Genomic DNA, 19,096 nt, shown 5'->3' with positions numbered 1-19,096 from the left:
GTGCCCATCCATGTCATATATATATATACAGCAGTGCCCGTCCATGTCATATATATACAGCAGTGCCCGTCCATGTCATATATATATATATATATATATATATATATATACAGCAGTGCCCGTCCATGTCATATATATATATATATATATATATATATATATATATACAGCAGTGCCCGTCCATGTCATATATATATATATATATATATATATATATACAGCAGTGCCCGTCCATGTTATATATATATATATATATATATATATATATATATATATATATATATATATATATATATATAGCAGTGCCCGTCCATGTCACATCTACAGCAGTGTCCGTCCATGTCATATATATATACAGCAGTGCCCATCCATGTCATATATATACAGCAGTGCCCATCCATGTCACATCTACAGCAGTCCCCGTCCATGTCATATATATATACAGCAGTCCCCGTCCATGTCATATATATATACAGCAGTGTCCGTCCATGTCATATATATATATACAGCAGTGCCCGTCCATGTCATATATATATACAGCAGTGTCCGTCCATGTCATATATATATATACAGCAGTGCCCGTCCATGTCACATCTACAGCAGTGTCCGTCCATGTCATATATATATACAGCAGTGCCCGTCCATGTCATATATATATACAGCAGTGTCCGTCCATGTCATATATATATACAGCAGTGTCCGTCCATGTCATATATATATATACAGCAGTGCCCGTCCATGTCATATATATATACAGCAGTGCCCATCCATGTCATATATATATACAGCAGTCCCCGTCCATGTCATATATATACAGCAGTGTCCGTCCATGTCATATATATATACAGCAGTGTCCGTCCATGTCACATCTACAGCAGTGCTCGTCCATGTCATATATATATACAGCAGTGCCATCTATGGTGCTTCTATAATGATGCCATATACCATGCCCATCGCCCCAGCCGCAGGCTGAACATTTTCTTCCTCCACTGTTCACTTACAGAAGGTTTCTCCATTTCTCTCATTTTGTAGAGTAACTTTGGCTATTCTCCTGCCAATGTCCACCTGATCGGGCACAGCCTGGGCGCACACACTGCCGGAGAGGCAGGAAAGAGGAAGAGGGGCATCAGCAGAATTTCAGGTCAGTGAGGAGATATGTGTTGTGGTAAATCCTCTCACTCGGCTGCACACGGAGGAAGATACAGGTACACTTTCTCTTTAAATCTTCCGTTGGTTTATTAGACGTGGCATAAACCAACCCGAAGTGAAAAATAAACACAGCCCTAAGAGAACAAACCAAAATGGTATACAGTCTCTGCATCTGCGGGGATCCACCCACTCAGGATAATAACCACTCACTGGTTCAGATTTTCCTTCTCAGGACACAAAGCGCAGGAGTTCCTCTCTCCAGTCCTACTGAAAACTGAATGCCTCTGGGGGCTGAATATTTAAGCCCCAGACCACACTCTGAGGTGGAGATAAAGTGGACAACCTCCCACCTACTCTATAGTTGTCCACAAACCGAGCCCTTAAAATGGCCGATTAACCCCTCTCAACACATAGTGTGCTGGAGGAAACTACTGGGTTTCTAATCACTGAAGCTAATACCCTCAGTAAAATATATCTCCCCTCCAGCACTTTGCCAGTGACTTTGTCACATATCCCCTCCCTGCCCAAAGTTGGGGGTTTTGGAACCTTCACTCAATAAGAAGGGAAGTCAGGATAGGGTATTTGCGTTATCTGGAAGTCCTGGAGTGCTGGAAACCTCCTAGTCACCCAGATATTCTTCCCATTTCTTTACTCATCCATCTCAGGGGAGAATGATCTGACGCTATCCTGAACTTCCGGCCCAAAAGGTGGTGCCTCAGCACGTCAACAGCCCATTTGATGGCCAAGCACTCTTTCTCCACGATGGCATAGTTCTATCCACAGGATGAGAGTTTCCTACTCAGGCATAGGACTGGATGTTAGTCCCCATCAACCACGTTGGACAGCACAACCCCAACTTCGGAGGTGACCAAGACTGGCTGTTTGCAAAGGACAAGCTTCATCTCCTGGAACACCATCTCTGCTTCTGAGGACCACATGGCCATCGACATCTTTGTGCCCTTAAGAAGATCAGTCAGAGGGGTGGCTATCATGGTGAAATTTGGGGAAAATCGCTGATAGTATCCTACAATTCCCAGAAAGGCTCAAACTTGATCCTTGGAGACTGTTTACGGCCAATTTTGGATTGCCTTCACCCTATTTACTTGCGGCTTTATTTTGCCCCTTTCAATGACGTAGCCCAAGTATTTTGCCTCTTCCTTACCCATGACACACTTCTTTAGGTTTACGGTAAACCCTGCCTTCCTCAGTGCATCCAATACCACCTGGACCTTCTGCAGGTAAATTCCCTAATTCAGGCTGAAGATCACGATGTCTTCAAGATAAGCTGCAGCGTGCTTGTTTTGAGAGGCTAGGATCCGGTCCATGGCTTTCTGGAATTTAGCTGGGGCTCGAATGGCATCCTGGAGTATTGAAATCACCCATCAAGTGTAGAGAAGGCTGTCTTTTCCTTGGCACTTGGGGACAGGAGAATTTGCCAGTACCGTATTGTTAGGTCCAGCGTGGTGATATACAGTGGGGCAAAAAAGTATTTAGTCAGTCAGCAATAGTGCAAGTTCCACCACTTAAAAAGATGAGAGGCGTCTGTAATTTACATCATAGGTAGACCTCAACTATGGGAGACAAACTGAGAAAAAAAAATCCAGAAAATCACATTGTCTGTTTTTTTTTCATTTTATTTGCATATTATGGTGGAAAATAAGTATTTGGTCAGAAACAAAAATTTCATCTCAATACTTTGTGATATATCCTTTGTTGGCAATGACAGAGGTCAAACGTTTTCTGTAAGTCTTCACACGGTTGCCACACACTGTTGTTGGTATGTTGGCCCATTCCTGCATGCAGATCTCCTCTAGAGCAGTGATGTTTTTGGCTTTTCGCTTGGCAACACAGACTTTCAACTCCCTCCAAAGGTTTTCTATAGGGTTGAGATCTGGAGAATGGCTAGGCCACTCCAGGACCTTGAAATGCTTCTTACGAAGCCATTCCTTCGTTGCCCTGGCGGTGTGCTTTGGATCATTGTCATGTTGAAAGACCCAGCCACGTTTCATCTTCAATGCCCTTGCTGATGGAAGGAGGTTTGCACTCAAAATCTCACGATACATGGCCCCATTTATTCTTTCATGTACCCGGATCAGTCGTCCTGGCCCCTTTGCAGAGAAACAGCCCCAAAGCATGATGTTTCCACCACCATGCTTTACAGTAGGTATGGTGTTTGATGGATGCAACTCAGTATTCTTTTTCCTCCAAACACGACAAGTTGTGTTTCTACCAAACAGTTCCAGTTTGGTTTCATCAGACCATAGGACATTCTCCCAAAACGCCTCTGGATCATCCAAATGCTCTCTAGCAAACTTCAGACGGGCCCGGACATGTACAGGCTTAAGCAGTGGGACACGTCTGGCACTGCAGGATCTGAGTCCATGGTGGCGTAGTGTGTTACTTATGGTAGGCCTTGTTACATTGGTCCCAGCTCTCTGCAGTTCATTCACTAGGTCCCCCCGCGTGGTTCTGGGATTTTTGCTCACCGTTCTTGTGATCATTCTGACCCCAAGGGGTGGGATTTTGCGTGGAGCACCAGATCGAGGGAGATTATCAGTGGTCTTGTATGTCTTCCATTTTCTAATTATTGCTCCCACAGTTGATTTCTTCACTCCAAGCTGGTTGGCTATTGCAGATTCAGTCTTCCCAGCCTGGTGCAGGGCTACAACTTTGTTTCTGGTGTCCTTTGACAGCTCTTTGGTCTTCACCATAGTGGAGTTTGGAGTCAGACTGTTTGAGGGTGTGCACAGGTGTCTTTTTATACTGATAACAAGTTTAAACAGGTGCCATTACTACAGGTAATGAGTGGAGGAAAGAGGAGACTCTTAAAGAAGAAGTTACAGGTCTGTGAGAGCCAGAAATCTTGATTGCTTGTTTCTGACCAAATACTTATTTTCCACCATAATATGCAAATAAAATGAAAAAAAAACAGACAATGTGATTTTCTGGATTTTTTTTTCTCAGTTTGTCTCCCATAGTTGAGGTCTACCTATGATGTAAATTACAGACGCCTCTCATCTTTTTAAGTGGTGGAACTTGCACTATTGCTGACTGACTAAATACTTTTTTGCCCCACTGTATCTGGCTAACCCTAACGCCTGAATAAGCTCATCTATGAGGGACATTGGATAGGAGTCGAACTTGGACACCTCATTCAGCTGGCATTGGCATAAGTACAATGGGGCTGGACCAGCCGTTCTCTGACTCCTAGATGATGCCCAAGCTCAACATTCACCTTACCTCCTTGGAAATCATCTCAAGGTGGTCTTCAGGAATTCGATAGGGCTTTTGGTTCACCCTCACATGCGCTTCCGTCTGGATTTCATGCTCCAGGACCTGCATACAACCTGGCAATTCTGAAAACAGGTCCCTGTTCCTCTGCAGCAGCTCTCGGCACTGTTGCTTCTGGGACGGTGACAGTTCTTCTTCCACCATGACATCCTCGACCCTGGCTTCACGATTAGCTCCCAGGCGCGCAGCTTCCACCGGTTCCCTGTCTCGCCATGGTTTGAGCAGGTTAATGGGGTACACCTGGTATGCTTTTCTTCTCCCTGATTGGTGGACCTTGTAGTTGACTTCACTCAACTTTTTGACCACCTCGTATGTCCTTTGCCACTTGGCCAGGAACTTAAATTCCACTGTGAATATTGAAACCTGTGGGACTTCCCTGATGGAGAACAACAGGTACGGCAGTAGGAAATCCGAGTCTCTGCCATCCTTCTCCATGACCTTCTTAAGCATGGGCTTCAAGGTCTTGTGGAACCTCTCCACCAGGTCATCTGCCTGCGGATGGTACACCGACGTCCGGAGTTGTGTAATCTGGAGAGCATTACACAATTCTCTTATCATTTTTTACATAAACGGAGTTCCTTGGTCCATCATGATCTCTTTCAGCAGGCCTGTCTGGGAGAAAATATGGACTAACTCTCAGGCTATGCTCCTGACAGAGGAGTTTCTTAGGGGAACCACCTCGGGGTACCATGTTGCATAGTCCATCACTACTAGGATGCATTGGTGCCCACTTGCAGACTTAACTAGGGGCCCTACATGGTCCATGACAATGGGACCTCTATAATGGGAAACATCATTAGGGGACTTCGGAAGTGAGATACGGGAGCAGTTGGCTGACAAATAGGACAGGACCGGCAGTAGTTAACAATCTTTCTGACAACCAGGCCAGTAGAACCTCTGAAGGACCTGATCTTAAGTTGAGCACTCCCAGATGCCCACCCAAGACACGAGACTGCACCAGGTCTAGTACCTTACGCCTATAGGGACCCGGTACTAACAACTGCTCTACCACTTTCACTTTCAGTTTAGTGACCCGATATAGCAGCTCCTCATTTAACCCTCCGTCAGGCGCAATATAGATTCTCCTCAGTTCATGCGCAATGTGCCTGACAAGCACAGGTCAGAAAACCACCTATAGTAGCTACATATTTCAATTTCAGGACTATAGAAGTAGTCAGTGACCTTCATAGGAATGTATTAAAAGAGATTACACCAAATCAGATGCAAAAAAAAACATTTATTAACCATAAACTTATTAAAACTAAAAGTACCACTTTTCGGTAGTACCGCCAAATAGGCTCCAGTTATCTTTACTTAACTATTGCTTAAATATAAAATTATGGAAAAAAACTTAAAGGATATTGCACTTAGATGTTACTTAATTATTTTCTACTCATCTTCAGTGGTTTCAATTGCAGCAGAAGCAGCACAGGTACACTTAGAAAAGCAAGGCTGGCAGACGAAAGTTGCATGGGAAAGGCAGATTGATTCTTTACATTATTTTGCAGTCATATTTAGAAAGCCTTCTGAAACCAGATACAAATGAGCAGGTAGTACAACTGCGTCTTTTAGAAGGTGGTAGAGTCGGTGTTTGTTCTGGAACGTCCTTGGGACGATATCTCTTCAACCGGTGTTGCAGGGCAAGGGGCATTCCAACCGTCTTTGTACTTCTTAGGCTTAGCTCTCCACTCACCAGTTCATTAGCCAATTGTTTTAGGTACATTCTTCTGCGCATTTGTTTAAGTTCATTACCGAGGTAAATTACTTGTGAGTTGATGCCACCCACACTCAGCGTTGTAAAGAAGATTACCATCGGCCAGCGTTTGGTATTTCGACTTACATTGAAATTGCCACACATTTGGTCAGCAGTGTCAACGCCGCTTTTGGTCAAATTATAAAAAGTTATGATTTCTGGTTTCCTTAGCTCCCCAGACTCTGGATCAATGGTGTAATCATTATGTAATGAAGAGACCAAAAATCACATTTTTCCTCTCGCGTGGGATGTAAGAAACTAAAATCTTTCCATTACTGAACCCAAACATAGTGCTATACTGTTGTTTGCCTTTTGTATATAGAAAATCTGGCGGCAACTGCCTTTTGTTTTTTCTAACAGTTCCCACATATGACAGCTTTTTCGTTTTTAAAAAATCAATCAGATCAAAGTCAGTAAACCAGTTGTCAGCAGTGATATTTCGACCAGATCCAAACATTGGCTCAGCAATTCTCTTTACCACATCACTAGGCTTGTTGCTCACATTGAAAGGACCTGGTGGCTGTCTTCCACAATAAACTTCCATGTTCATAGTGTACATCATCCTTGCATCAACCATGGCAAAAATTTTAATACCATATTTGTTTGGCTTTGATGGTATATATTGCCGAAAACCACATCTTCCACGGAAACCTGGAAGCATCTCATCAATAGTGAGGTTTTGCCCCGGGCAATAGCTTTTTTGACAATTCATAATAAATTGTTGAAATATGTCCTGAATTGGTGCAAGCCGGTCATAACCTTTTCGTTCTGTCCGGGTACTTCGATCATCGAAACGGAGGCAACGGATCAGGACTTTGAATCGTTTCAGATTCATCACAAGGCTGAATTTTTCGATGCCATCACCGTCTGTCCCCCACAGCTCCTCCAAACTTTGCCTATTTGCTCTGAAAGCACCAGCTAGGTATAACAAGCCAATAAATGCCTTGAGTTCAATCACATCAGTGTTTTTGATGTCCCTCTCTCTGGAGAATTGCTCTTTGATTGTGTCAATATACTGGTTAGTGAACCGAACAATAGTTTCCAACATGCTATCTGTAATTAGATTACTCCAACATTCCACTGCAGTTTTAGCTTTTCTAGCACTTCCAATAACTCCAGGAAGGTGTGTAATAATATTGTGGGATTCTCTGCGCTGTTTGTTCTTGGGTGCCTTTTTGTTCCACTTTGTATTTTTATCTTTGCCCAAATAATAAGCTAGATCTGTGTCTGTTTCCTCTGTATCAGTGTCATCACCATCCTGCTCTGTTCCAGAATCAGTGTTACATTCTGCTACCTCATCTTCAGATGAAATGTCACTAGATTCCTCTAAATCCTCAGTTACTGCTGGTTCTTCCTCATCATCTTCTAACAAAAAAATCTTCATTTCTTCTAAATGAAGGGGTTTAGATGAATCATACTGTTTTCTGGCCATTGCAGCAGAAAATCTGAAGCAAGAGAGAAAGAGTATGTGTTAGGGCGCAATGTGTCTTAGAAGCCACCCTCCTTTTGTCTAAGAAAACAGTACTTATGTACACTAACTTAGCATTAATCCTTCATAAAACAAGCTAAATACACAATCGTGATGAATAAAAAAAGAAAATACTAACCTTTCAATTTGTGTTGAAATCAGGCGCAATGTGCCTGAGAAGCCAAAGTGTTGATATCTGCTCACTAGAAGGTCTGCTGAGTCACTGTGATATCAGGTTTCACAGAGCCTGTAGAGTCAGGAGATAACTAGGAGGGGTGGGGTTTTCTGATAAGTGGGCAAGGAGATAGAAGTGAAACTAATTACTGTGTGCCTGTCAGATCTATTGCGCCTGACGGAGGGTTAAAGCAAAATGTGGGAACCTAGTGTCAGCCCCCCGGCTCTTGGACAATCACATTTATTACAGTCACATTGTCAAATGCCCCTTTTATAGTAAGATCCCACATTTAAGTAGTTCAAAATATCTTTCAGAGACTCCCAGTTCAAGGGGGCCTCACTGGTCACCGTCTTATCCTCGTCACCAGCCAGGACACACAAGGGGAACTCATCCACCTCCTACTGCGATGGGGTTACATCATGGATGAACTAGCTCCTGTTAAAGTCCCTTGGTATACCCACCTACCTTCTGCCATAAGTCCCAGAACAGCCTAAAGTCCCACCCTATTATCACCGGGTGTAGCAGGTCCTTAACCACCCCAACCTCTTGCAACTCAACCCCACAATTAGTTTATATAGACACTCTGGCAATGGGGTAGTCCTTAGCATCCCCATGAATACAGTGGACGACCACGTGTTTTCTGGGGATCAACTGGTGGGAGAGTGTGGCCCTTATCAGGGTCACTAAACTAACCTGAGTCCAAGAGTCCTGACAACAGTACCCCATTTATTGTTACGGGACATGTCTGCAGACCCTCACCTGGCTGATAGTCCACAATGCAGGAGGGATAGGCATAGTATGAGCAGCGCCTCCCTAAGCTACAGTCCATCTTTTCATAGGACATAGGACACAACGGCTGGCTATATGACCAGGACCATAACATCTCCAGCAAAGCAAGCCTTTACCCACAGCCTTTGGCAACCCCTCAGCGACCCCTTGGGGCCTCTGACTCCCCCTAGTGCTGCTGTTGCTGCTGCTGTTGTTGGAGCTGGTGCTGCTGAATCTGTTGCATAAGACGGTGATTTGTCTCCTGCTGGGCTTTCACAAGGTGCTTAATCAGGACCTCCGTGCTGTCTGACGTCGCTTCCTGGGGAAATTGCCCTCACTCCTGGCACCACCTGTAGTAGATCAGCTCACTCGGCTGCACACAGAGGTAGACACAGTTACGCTGTCACTTTATATCTTCTGTTGGTTTATTATGCATATTGCATAAACTATCCCGGAGTGAAAAATAAACACAGCCCTTAGGGCAAAACAAGAAGCACAAAGCAAAATGGTATACAGCCTGTGCATCTGCGAGGATACACCCACTCAGGATAACAACCACTCACGGGTTCAGTTTTTCCTTGTCAGGACACAAAGTACTGGAGTTCCTCTCTCCAGTCCTACTGACCACTGAACACCTCTGGGGGCTGACTATTTACGCCTCAGACTACACCCTGGGGTGGAGATAGGGTGAACAACCTCCCACCCGCTCTATGGTTGTCCACAAAAACCCAGCCTTTAAAATGGCCAATTAACCCCTCTCAACACATAGTGTGCTGGAGGAAACTTCTGGAGGAAATACCCTCAGTGAAACGTACCTCCCCTCCAGCACTTTGCCAGTGGCTTTGTCAGTGTGTAGACATAATTCTGCCATGACATTGTTTCTTATCCTTCAGTCACATTTTTCTTTCACCTGTTGCCATGGCGTTATGCTTTGTAGGCGCTTTCCCTTTAAGCGCAGTGGTTCTGGTCCAGTAATCACTGTATCCGTCCTCCTGCAGGTCTGGACCCCGCTGAGCCCTACTTTCAGAACACCCCCACAGAGGTCCGGCTGGATCCGTCCGATGCCGCTCTCGTCGATGTCATTCACACAGATGCCGGCCCGCTGGTTCCCAGTCTTGGTCAGTATCTCAGCTGCAAGTATCTAATCCTCCGATTGTATATGTATCTCTGCTAATAACAAACCATCTAAATGTATCTAGCACTGTCACTGTAGCTAAACATGAAAATGTATCCAATCTCATTAATGTGTCCCTGCGCCGTCTCCAAGCCTCTGATTGTAGCTAAGAGTGTAAATGTATCTTTGCGTCAGATTTATTGATTCGTTCTGCCACCTCGGCTTCTGAATAAAAGGCATCCAGGTGTATCAAAGTATCTAAATGCAGCTGTGCTTTTCTTTAAATTTATGTAGTTATTCACCAGGTAGTATGCGCCTCCTGTCTCTGACTGACATGCCCCTAAAACAGGAGTGACCTAGAGACAGGAGGCAGCGGAGGGAGGGGAATAGGGGAAGAGGCGGGTGCTGTAATGCAGGCCCTGCCCATTACACACAACTTATTAACATATAATTAACATACACCCGCAGCAATGGGTTTCTCTACATCAGTAAAGCGGATTTCTACAAGGAAGGTGGGGATTTACTCACCATTAATTGCCTTCTCATACTTGTCATCAGTTTGGGTATAATATCCTGATGACGGTTCTCTTTAAGTGAATAATTGTATCTGTGGCGCCCCTGAGGCTTCAGTCGCCACAGAGGTACTGCACCTTCTCCTAAGGTGTAGTGCCCCACCATCCAGGTAAGGTGGGAACTCCCTTCCACATTCCAACACCTGCACCCACACACAGGATAGTTCGGCAGGGACCCATCCATGCTTTATGCTGGAAAGGCCATAGGGTGCCTTTTGTGGTCCCTGGCTTCGTAACACGAGAGGTGCTGGGGACGCGGGTGGAGTTAGCTATAAAAGAGAGGGAAGGTGTAGGATTTCAGGTCAGTCTGACAGAAGGTGAGAGAGAAAGGAAGTCACTCAGACAGGAGTGAGGATCCCTGGAAGAGGGATGGAGGAAGGAGTTCTGCAGCTGCCTCAGTGACCTGAGCCAGCTGGCACGGGAAAGGAACAGAAGGAAGGAGACATAGACTGGAGACTACACATTCCATAAGAGAGATAGAACAGATCGGAAAGAAGGAGAAGAGAAGGACGATGGGAAGCAGGTTGAGAAAGAGAGAGAACCCTTCCAGTCCAGAGAGCGCAAAGGCCGGGGCCCGGTCCCCGAGGTTGATTGGATCTTTATGTCCGGCAACAGACACCGGAGGAGTAATGAGCCGCTAACGCCTTGCTCCCATCATAGACTTGGGACACAACAACAACTGGATAGAGAGCCGGGACACAGTGAGGAGTCCCCAAAGCAGGCTACAGCTGTCTGTCATACAAGTAGAGACTAGGAACACCTAGAGAGAGGCATTCCAGGGTAACTAAGTACTGGAGTGCTTCACACCTAAAGGCGTTTTGGAGGAGTCGTTCAGTAAGGTACATGTTGGCGGAGTGTGGAAGGGAGAATCCTATCCTGCCTGGAGGTTGGCTGGAGCCCTGACCTGGAGAACACGGTACGGAGGCAGGCAGTAGTGTGAACTGCAAACAGTGAGTAAAGCTTTGGAACCGCATACTCTGGTGTCCTCCAGTTATTCCAGCACCGCTACACCTGGGGTACCAGCCTCCATACCATTCTGCGCCTCTCCTCATCCATTGCACCTACACTGCCCTGGGACTACAGCTCCGCCTGTTGGGAGCTACACCATCTTTGATGCACCACACCACCAGTCCCAGAGGATCTGCCCGCAGCGTCGGCCTGACATCACACTTGCCGAGCACCACAGGTGGCGTCACGAACTATTCCAATAAACTTTAACACCATTAACATCACCGCCATTGATATTGGGCGCCCAGGGCCACGGACCGGGTCACCGCTGCTGTGACACATTCCCCCCGACACCGGCCCGGTACCGAGTACCCCACAGCCCTGGGTGTGAGGGGCGACCCATATCTAAGCTTCATATTGTATCTGAGCCTCATATTGTATCTAAGCCTCGTTCCTGTGTCTTTCAGGGTTTGGAATGAGTCAGGTTGTTGGTCATCTGGACTTCTTCCCTAATGGAGGTATCCACATGCCGGGGTGTCCTCAGAACATAGAAATTCCCAATGTCAGCGTCGAGGATATCTGGAATGGTAAATACTACCCAGCCGTAGATGCCTGTGCATATATAATGTATATATATATCTCCCCCTATATATAATGCTCTGGCAAAAATTAAGAGCCCACTGCACAGTTTTATGAAAATCCGCTTCTCTCCATGTCTGGCAGCCATTCCATTCCAGTGTCAGCTGAATTCCAGCCAGAGTCCACTTCATTCTACTTCATGTGCTTCTGATTAGATGATCACCTGAAGAAAATCTTATTTAATGAAGGAAAGTATGAAAACCCTGCTGTGGAGTTCACAGTCCTCCTGCAATAGGACAAGCTGGACGGCAAAACAAGTGCTAGTAATATCCCAAAAGTAATAGGAATGAAAAAATAACTTTCAGCCATGGCAAAGGAGATGAAAAGAAAAGTCTTGAGTGAGGAAAAGAAGGGCTCAATTCTGGCTTTACTAGCAGAGGGATACAGTGAGCGTCATGTTGCCTTCATCCTTAAAATTTCTAAGACGGCAGTCCATTACAACAAGGTCAAGCAGCAGAGATTGGGGACAACAAGGCTACAGACCGACAGGGGGCAAAAACGACTCTCCACTGACCGGGATGACAGTCATCTTATTCGAATGTCACTCAGCAACCGCAGGATGACATCAAGTGACCTACAAAAGCAATGGCAAATGGCAGCTGGGGTGAAGTGCCCGGCAAGAACAGTTCGTAATAGCCTCCTAGAGGCAGGGCTCAAATTATGTAAAGCTAGAAAAAAGCCTTTCATCAATGAGAAGCAAAGGAGAGCCAGGCTGAAGTTTGCCAAAGACCATAAGGATTGGACCATAGATGACTGGAGTAAGGTAATCTTCTCTGAGGAGTCTAATTTTCAGCTTTGCCCAACACCTGGTCGTCTAATGGTTAGACGGAGACCAGGAGAGGCGTACAAGCCACAGTGTCTTGCACCCACTGTGAAATTTGGTGGAGGATCGGTGATGATCTGGGGATGCTTCAGCAAGGCTGGAATTGGGCAGTTTAATCTTTGTGAAGGACGTATGAATCGAGCCGCAGACAAGGTTATCCTGGAAAAACAGCTGATTCCTTCTGCTCAGGCAATGTTCCCCAACTCTGAGGAAAATGCGCCATGCCACACAGCTAGGTCATCAATGTGTGGATGAAGGAGCACCACATCCAATCCCTGTCATGGCCGCCCAATCTCCAGACCTGAACCCCACTGAAAACCTCTGGAATGTAATCAGGAGGAAGATGGAGAGTCACAAGTCATCAGACAAAGAAGAACTGCTGACTTGTGTGTACCAGGAGCGGCATAAGGTCACCCAGAAGCCGTGTGAGAGACTGGAGGAAAGCAGCCAAGACGCAGGAAAGCCGGGATCAACAATCATGGGGATTCCACAGAATATTGATCTCTGAACTCTTCCTGAGGTAAAGCATTAGTATTGTTGTGTCTAACTGATTCTGAACTTGTTTTCTTTGCATTATTTGAGGTCGGCATTTTTTTGTTCTTTTGACCATTTCTCATTGTCTGAAAATAAATCCAAAATTTATTGCTTGGAAATTCGGAGACATGTGGTCAGAAGTTTATAGAATAAAAGAGCAATTTACATTTTACTCAAAAATATACAGAGGAAAATCCGACAAACTGAACATTGTGCAGCGGTCTCTTAATTTTTGCCAGAGCTGTGTATATATCGCCCCCTGTATATAGCAACTAATATATATACACTCACTGGCCACTTTATTAGGTACACCATGCTAGTAAGGGGTTGGACCCCCTTTTGCCTTCAGAACTGCCTCAATTCTTCGTGGCAGAGATTCAACAAGGTGCTGGAAGCATTCCTCAGAGATTTTGGACCATATTGACATGATGGCATCACACAGTTGGCGCAGATTTGTCGGCTGCACATCCCTGATGCGAATCTCCCGTTCCACCACATCCCAAAGATGCTCTATTGGATTGAGATCTGGTGACTGAGGAGGCCATTTGAGTACAGTAAACTCATTGTCATGTTCAAGAAACCAATCTGAGATGATTCGAGCTTTATGACATGGCGCATTATCCTGCTGAAAGTAGCCATCAGATGTTGGGTACATTGTGGTCATAAAGGGATGGACATGGTCAGCAACAATACTCAGGTAGGCTGTGGCGTTGCAACGATGCTCAATTGGTACCAAGGGGCCCAAAGAGTGCCCAGAAAAAATTCCCCACACCATGACACCACCACCACCAGCCTGAACCGTTGATACAAGGCAGGATGGATCCATGCTTTCATGTTGTTTACGCCAAATTCTGACCCTACCATCCGAATGTCGCAGCAGAAATCGAGACTCATCAGACCAGGCAACGTTTTTCCAATCTTCTACTGTCCAATTTCGATGAGCTTGTGCAAATTGTAGCCTCAGTTTCCTGTTCTTAGCTGAGAGGAGTGGTACCCAGTGTGGTCTTCTGCTGCTGTAGCCCATCTGCCTCAAAGTTGGACGCACTGTGCGTTCAGAGATGCTCTTCTGCCTACCTTGGTTGTAACGGGTGGCAATTTGAGTCACTGTTGCCTTTCTATCAGCTCGAACCAGTCTGCCCATTCTCCTCTGACCTCTGGCATCAACATGGCATTTCCGGCCACAGAACTGCCGCTCACTGGATTTTTTTTCTTTTTCGGACCATTCTCTGTAAACCCTAGAGATGGTTGTGCGTGAAAATCCCAGTAGATCAGCAGTTTCTGAAATTCTCAGACCAGCCCTTCTGGCACCAACAATCATGCCACGTTCAAAGGCACTCAAATCACCTTTCTTCCCCATACTGATGCTCGGTTTGAACTGCAGGAGATTGTCTTGACCATGTCTACATGCCTAAATGCACTGAGTTGCCGCCATGTGATTGGCTGATTAGAAATTAAGTCTTAACACACAGTTGGACAGGTGTACCTAATAAAGTGGCCAGTGAGTGTATATACGGTATGTTGTATAGACAACATTTTTCTAATTTGGTTCTAGACATTACCACAATGAATTTTAAACAAAACAATTCAGATGCAGTTGACGTTCAGACTTTCAGCTTTCATTTGAGGGTATCCACATTAACATTGGATGAAGGGTTTAGGAGTTTCAGCTCCTTATGTGCCACCCTGTTTTTAAAGGGACCAAAAGTAATTGGACAGATTAAATAATTGTAAATAAAATGTTCATTTCTAGTACTTGGTTGAAAACCCTTTGTTGGCAATGACTGCCTGAAGTCTTGAACTCATGGACATCACCGGTTCTAGGCCTCCACCTCTTCTCTTTGTACACTGCCCCTATTGGTCAAGCAATCAGTAGATTTGGTTTCCAGTACCATCTCTATGCTGATGACACCCAATTATACGCTTCTTCTCCTGATATCACGCCAGCCTTTCTAGAAAACACCGGCGATTGTCTAAACCAGTGGTCCCCAACCTTTTTTGCACCAGGGACCAGCTTCAAGCAAGACCATTCTTCCATGGCCCGGCATGGCGGGGATGGAGGTGTGAGAGGGGCGGGGCTTTGGTCATAAGTGGGTGGGGCTATGGACGGGTTGTAGTTTAGCAGTGCATACTTATCATTTAATTATAACATTTATAATGTGACTCAACTCACCATAGGCTTTGAATGAGTGGGAGCACCTGGCTTGTTTCTGTTTCAGTGGGAGCACCGGCTACTTCTACTGATGACCGTCACTGCTAATGATGATTGGAACCTACAAGGAAATGGAGCATTGAGCACTTAAGAACAATTGTACTGGAGTACTGTACATGCTGATTATTTTCTAATCAGTAGAAAATGTATGTGTGGTTCCCCCCGTCCTGTCCAGCTCTGTGTGGCTCCCCCTGTTGTATGCATGGCTCCCCTGTCCCATCCTCCCATCCTGTATGCATGGCTCCGCTCCCACTCTCCCTCTCCTGTATATATGGCTCCGCTCCCACTCTCCCTCTCCTGTATATATGGCTCCGCTCCCACTCTCCCTCCCTTGTATACATGGCTCCGCTCCCACTATCCCTCCCCTGTATATATGGCTCCGCTCCCACTCTCCCTCTCCTGTATACATGGCTCCGCTCCCACTCTCCCTCCCTTGTATACATGGCTCCGCTCCCACTCTCCCTCCCCTGTATATATGGCTCCGCTCCCACTCTCCCTCTCCTGTATATATGGCTCCGCTCCCACTCTCCCTCCCTTGTATACATGGCTCCGCTCCCACTCTCCCTCCCTTGTATACATGGCTCCGCTCCCACTCTCCCTCCCTTGTATATATGGCTCCGCTCCCACTCTCCCTCCCTTGTATACATGGCTCCGCTCCCACTCTCCCTCCCTTGTATATATGGCTCCGCTCCCACTCTCCCTCCCTTGTATACATGGCTCCGCTCCCACTCTCCCTCCCTTGTATACATGGCTCCGCTCCCACTCTCCCTCCCTTGTATACATGGCTCCGCTCCCACTCTCCCTCCCTTGTATATATGGCTCCGCTCCCACTCTCCCTCCCTTGTATATATGGCTCCGCTCCCACTCTCCCTCCCTTGTATATATGGCTCCGCTCCCACTCTCCCTCCCTTGTATATATGGCTCCGCTCCCACTCTCCCTCCCTTGTATATATGGCTCCGCTCCCACTCTCCCTCCCTTGTATATATGGCTCCGCTCCCACTCTCCCTCCCTTGTATATATGGCTCCGCTCCCACTCTCCCTCCCTTGTATACATGGCTCCGCTCCCACTCTCCCTCCCTTGTATACATGGCTCCGCTCCCACTCTCCCTCCCTTGTATGTATGGCTCCGCTCCCACTCTCCCTCCCTTGTATACATGGCTCCGCTCCCACTCTCCCTCCCTTGTATACATGGCTCCGCTCCCACTCTCCCTCCCTTGTATATATGGCTCCGCTCCCACTCTCCCTCCCTTGTATATATGGCTCCGCTCCCACTCTCCCTCCCTTGTATACATGGCTCCGCTCCCACTCTCCCTCCCTTGTATACATGGCTCCGCTCCCACTCTCCCTCCCTTGTATGCATGGCTCCGCTCCCACTCTCCCTCTCCTGTATATATGGCTCCGCTCCCACTCTCCCTCTCCTGTATATATGGCTCCGCTCCCACTCTCCCTCCCTTGTATACATGGCTCCGCTCCCACTATCCCTCCCCTGTATATATGGCTCCGCTCCCACTCTCCCTCCCTTGTATACATGGCTCCGCTCCCACTCTCCCTCCCCTGTATATATGGCTCCGCTCCCACTCTCCCTCTCCTGTATATATGGCTCCGCTCCCACTCTCCCTCCCTTGTATACATGGCTCCGCTCCCACTCTCCCTCCCTTGTATACATGGCTCCGCTCCCACTCTCCCTCCCTTGTATATATGGCTCCGCTCCCACTCTCCCTCCCTTGTATACATGGCTCCGCTCCCACTCTCCCTCCCTTGTATATATGGCTCCGCTCCCACTCTCCCTCCCTTGTATACATGGCTCCGCTCCCACTCTCCCTCCCTTGTATACATGGCTCCGCTCCCACTCTCCCTCCCTTGTATACATGGCTCCGCTCCCACTCTCCCTCCCTTGTATATATGGCTCCGCTCCCACTCTCCCTCCCTTGTATATATGGCTCCGCTCCCACTCTCCCTCCCTTGTATATATGGCTCCGCTCCCACTCTCCCTCCCTTGTATATATGGCTCCGCTCCCACTCTCCCTCCCTTGTATATATGGCTCCGCTCCCACTCTCCCTCCCTTGTATATATGGCTCCGCTCCCACTCTCCCTCCCTTGTATATATGGCTCCGCTCCCACTCTCCCTCCCTTGTATACATGGCTCCGCTCCCACTCTCCCTCCCTTGTATACATGGCTCCGCTCCCACTCTCCCTCCCTTGTATGTATGGCTCTGCTCCCACTCTCCCTCCCTTGTATATATGGCTCCGCTCCCACTCTCCGTCCCCTGTATATATGGCTCCGCTCCCACTCTCCGTCCCTTGTATATATGGCTCCGCTCCCACTCTCCCTCCCTTGTATATATGGCTCCGCTCCCACTCTCCCTCCCTTGTATATATGGCTCCGCTCCCATTCTCCCTCCCTTGTATACATGACTCCGCTCCCACTCTCCCTCCCTTGTATATATGGCTCCGCTCCCACTCTCCCTCCCTTGTATATATGGCTCCGCTCCCACTCTCCCTCCCTTGTATATATGGCTCCGCTCCCACTCTCCCTCCCTTGTATATATGGCTCCGCTCCCACTCTCCCTCCCTTGTATACATGGCTCCGCTCCCACTATCCCTCCCCTGTATATATGGCTCCGCTCACACTCTCCCTCCCTTGTATACATGGCTCCGCTCCCACTCTCCCTCCCTTGTATATATGGCTCCGCTCCCACTCTCCCTCCCTTGTATACATGGCTCCGCTTCCACTCTCCCTCCCTTGTATATATGGCTCCGCTCCCACTCTCCCTCCCTTGTATATATGGCTCCGCTCCCACTCTCCCTCCCTTGTATATATGGCTCCGCTCCCATTCTCCCTCCCTTGTATATATGGCTCCGCTCCCACTCTCCCTCCCTTGTATATATGGCTCCGCTCCCACTCTCCCTCCCTTGTATACATGGCTCCGCTCCCACTCTCCCTCCCTTGTATATATGGCTCCGCTCCCACTCTCCCTCCCTTGTATACATGGCTCCGCTCCCACTCTCCCTCCCTTGTATACATGGCTCCGCTCCCACTCTCCCTCCCTTGTATACATGGCTCCGCTCCCACTCTCCCTCCCTTGTATATATGGCTCCGCTCCCACTCTCCCTCCCTTGTATATATGGCTCCGCTCCCACTCTCGCTCCCTTGTATATATGGCTCTGCTCCCACTCTCCCTCCCTTGTATATATGGCTCCGCTCCCACTCTCCCTCCCTTGTATACATGGCTCCGCTCCCACTCTCCCTCCCTTGTATATATGGCTCCGCTCCCACTCTCCCTCCCTTGTATACATGGCTCCGCTCCCACTCTCCCTCCCTTGTATACATGGCTCCGCTCCCACTCTCCCTCCCTTGTATATATGGCTCCGCTCCCACTCTCCCTCCCTTGTATACATGGCTCCGCTCCCACTCTCCCTCCCTTGTATATATGGCTCCGCTCCCACTCTCCCTCCCTTGTATATATGGCTCCGCTCCCACTCTCCCTCCCTTGTATATATGGCTCTGCTCCCACTCTCCCTCCCTTGTATATATGGCTCCGCTCCCACTCTCCCTCCCTTGTATACATGGCTCCGCTCCCACTCTCCCTCCCTTGTATATATGGCTCCGCTCCCACTCTCCCTCCCTTGTATATATGGCTCCGCTCCCAC

The 19,096-nt window shown here is 47.5% G+C and overlaps 1 protein-coding gene across 1 annotated transcript in view; it reads left to right on the top strand.

Annotated features, from left to right (window-relative positions):
• LOC141060374 (pancreatic triacylglycerol lipase-like) overlaps positions 1 to 19,096 on the top strand; it is a 230,447-nt gene that overhangs the window by 189,796 nt on the left and 21,555 nt on the right. The window contains exons 12-14 of the mRNA XM_073556580.1: positions 1,033 to 1,141; positions 9,603 to 9,722; positions 11,706 to 11,825. Coding sequence (XP_073412681.1) covers positions 1,033 to 1,141; positions 9,603 to 9,722; positions 11,706 to 11,825 — 349 coding nt within the window. The remainder of the gene's footprint in view (positions 1 to 1,032; positions 1,142 to 9,602; positions 9,723 to 11,705; positions 11,826 to 19,096) is intronic.

The sequence above is a fragment of the Dendrobates tinctorius genome, unplaced genomic scaffold (genome assembly GCF_039654945.1).
Source record: "Dendrobates tinctorius isolate UK_male_01 unplaced genomic scaffold, ASM3965494v1 ptg000236l, whole genome shotgun sequence".
Classification (NCBI taxonomy): domain Eukaryota; kingdom Metazoa; phylum Chordata; class Amphibia; order Anura; family Dendrobatidae; genus Dendrobates; species Dendrobates tinctorius.
The sequence above is the reverse complement of the archived record's forward strand: the minus strand, read 5'-3'. Positions and strand labels throughout refer to the sequence as shown.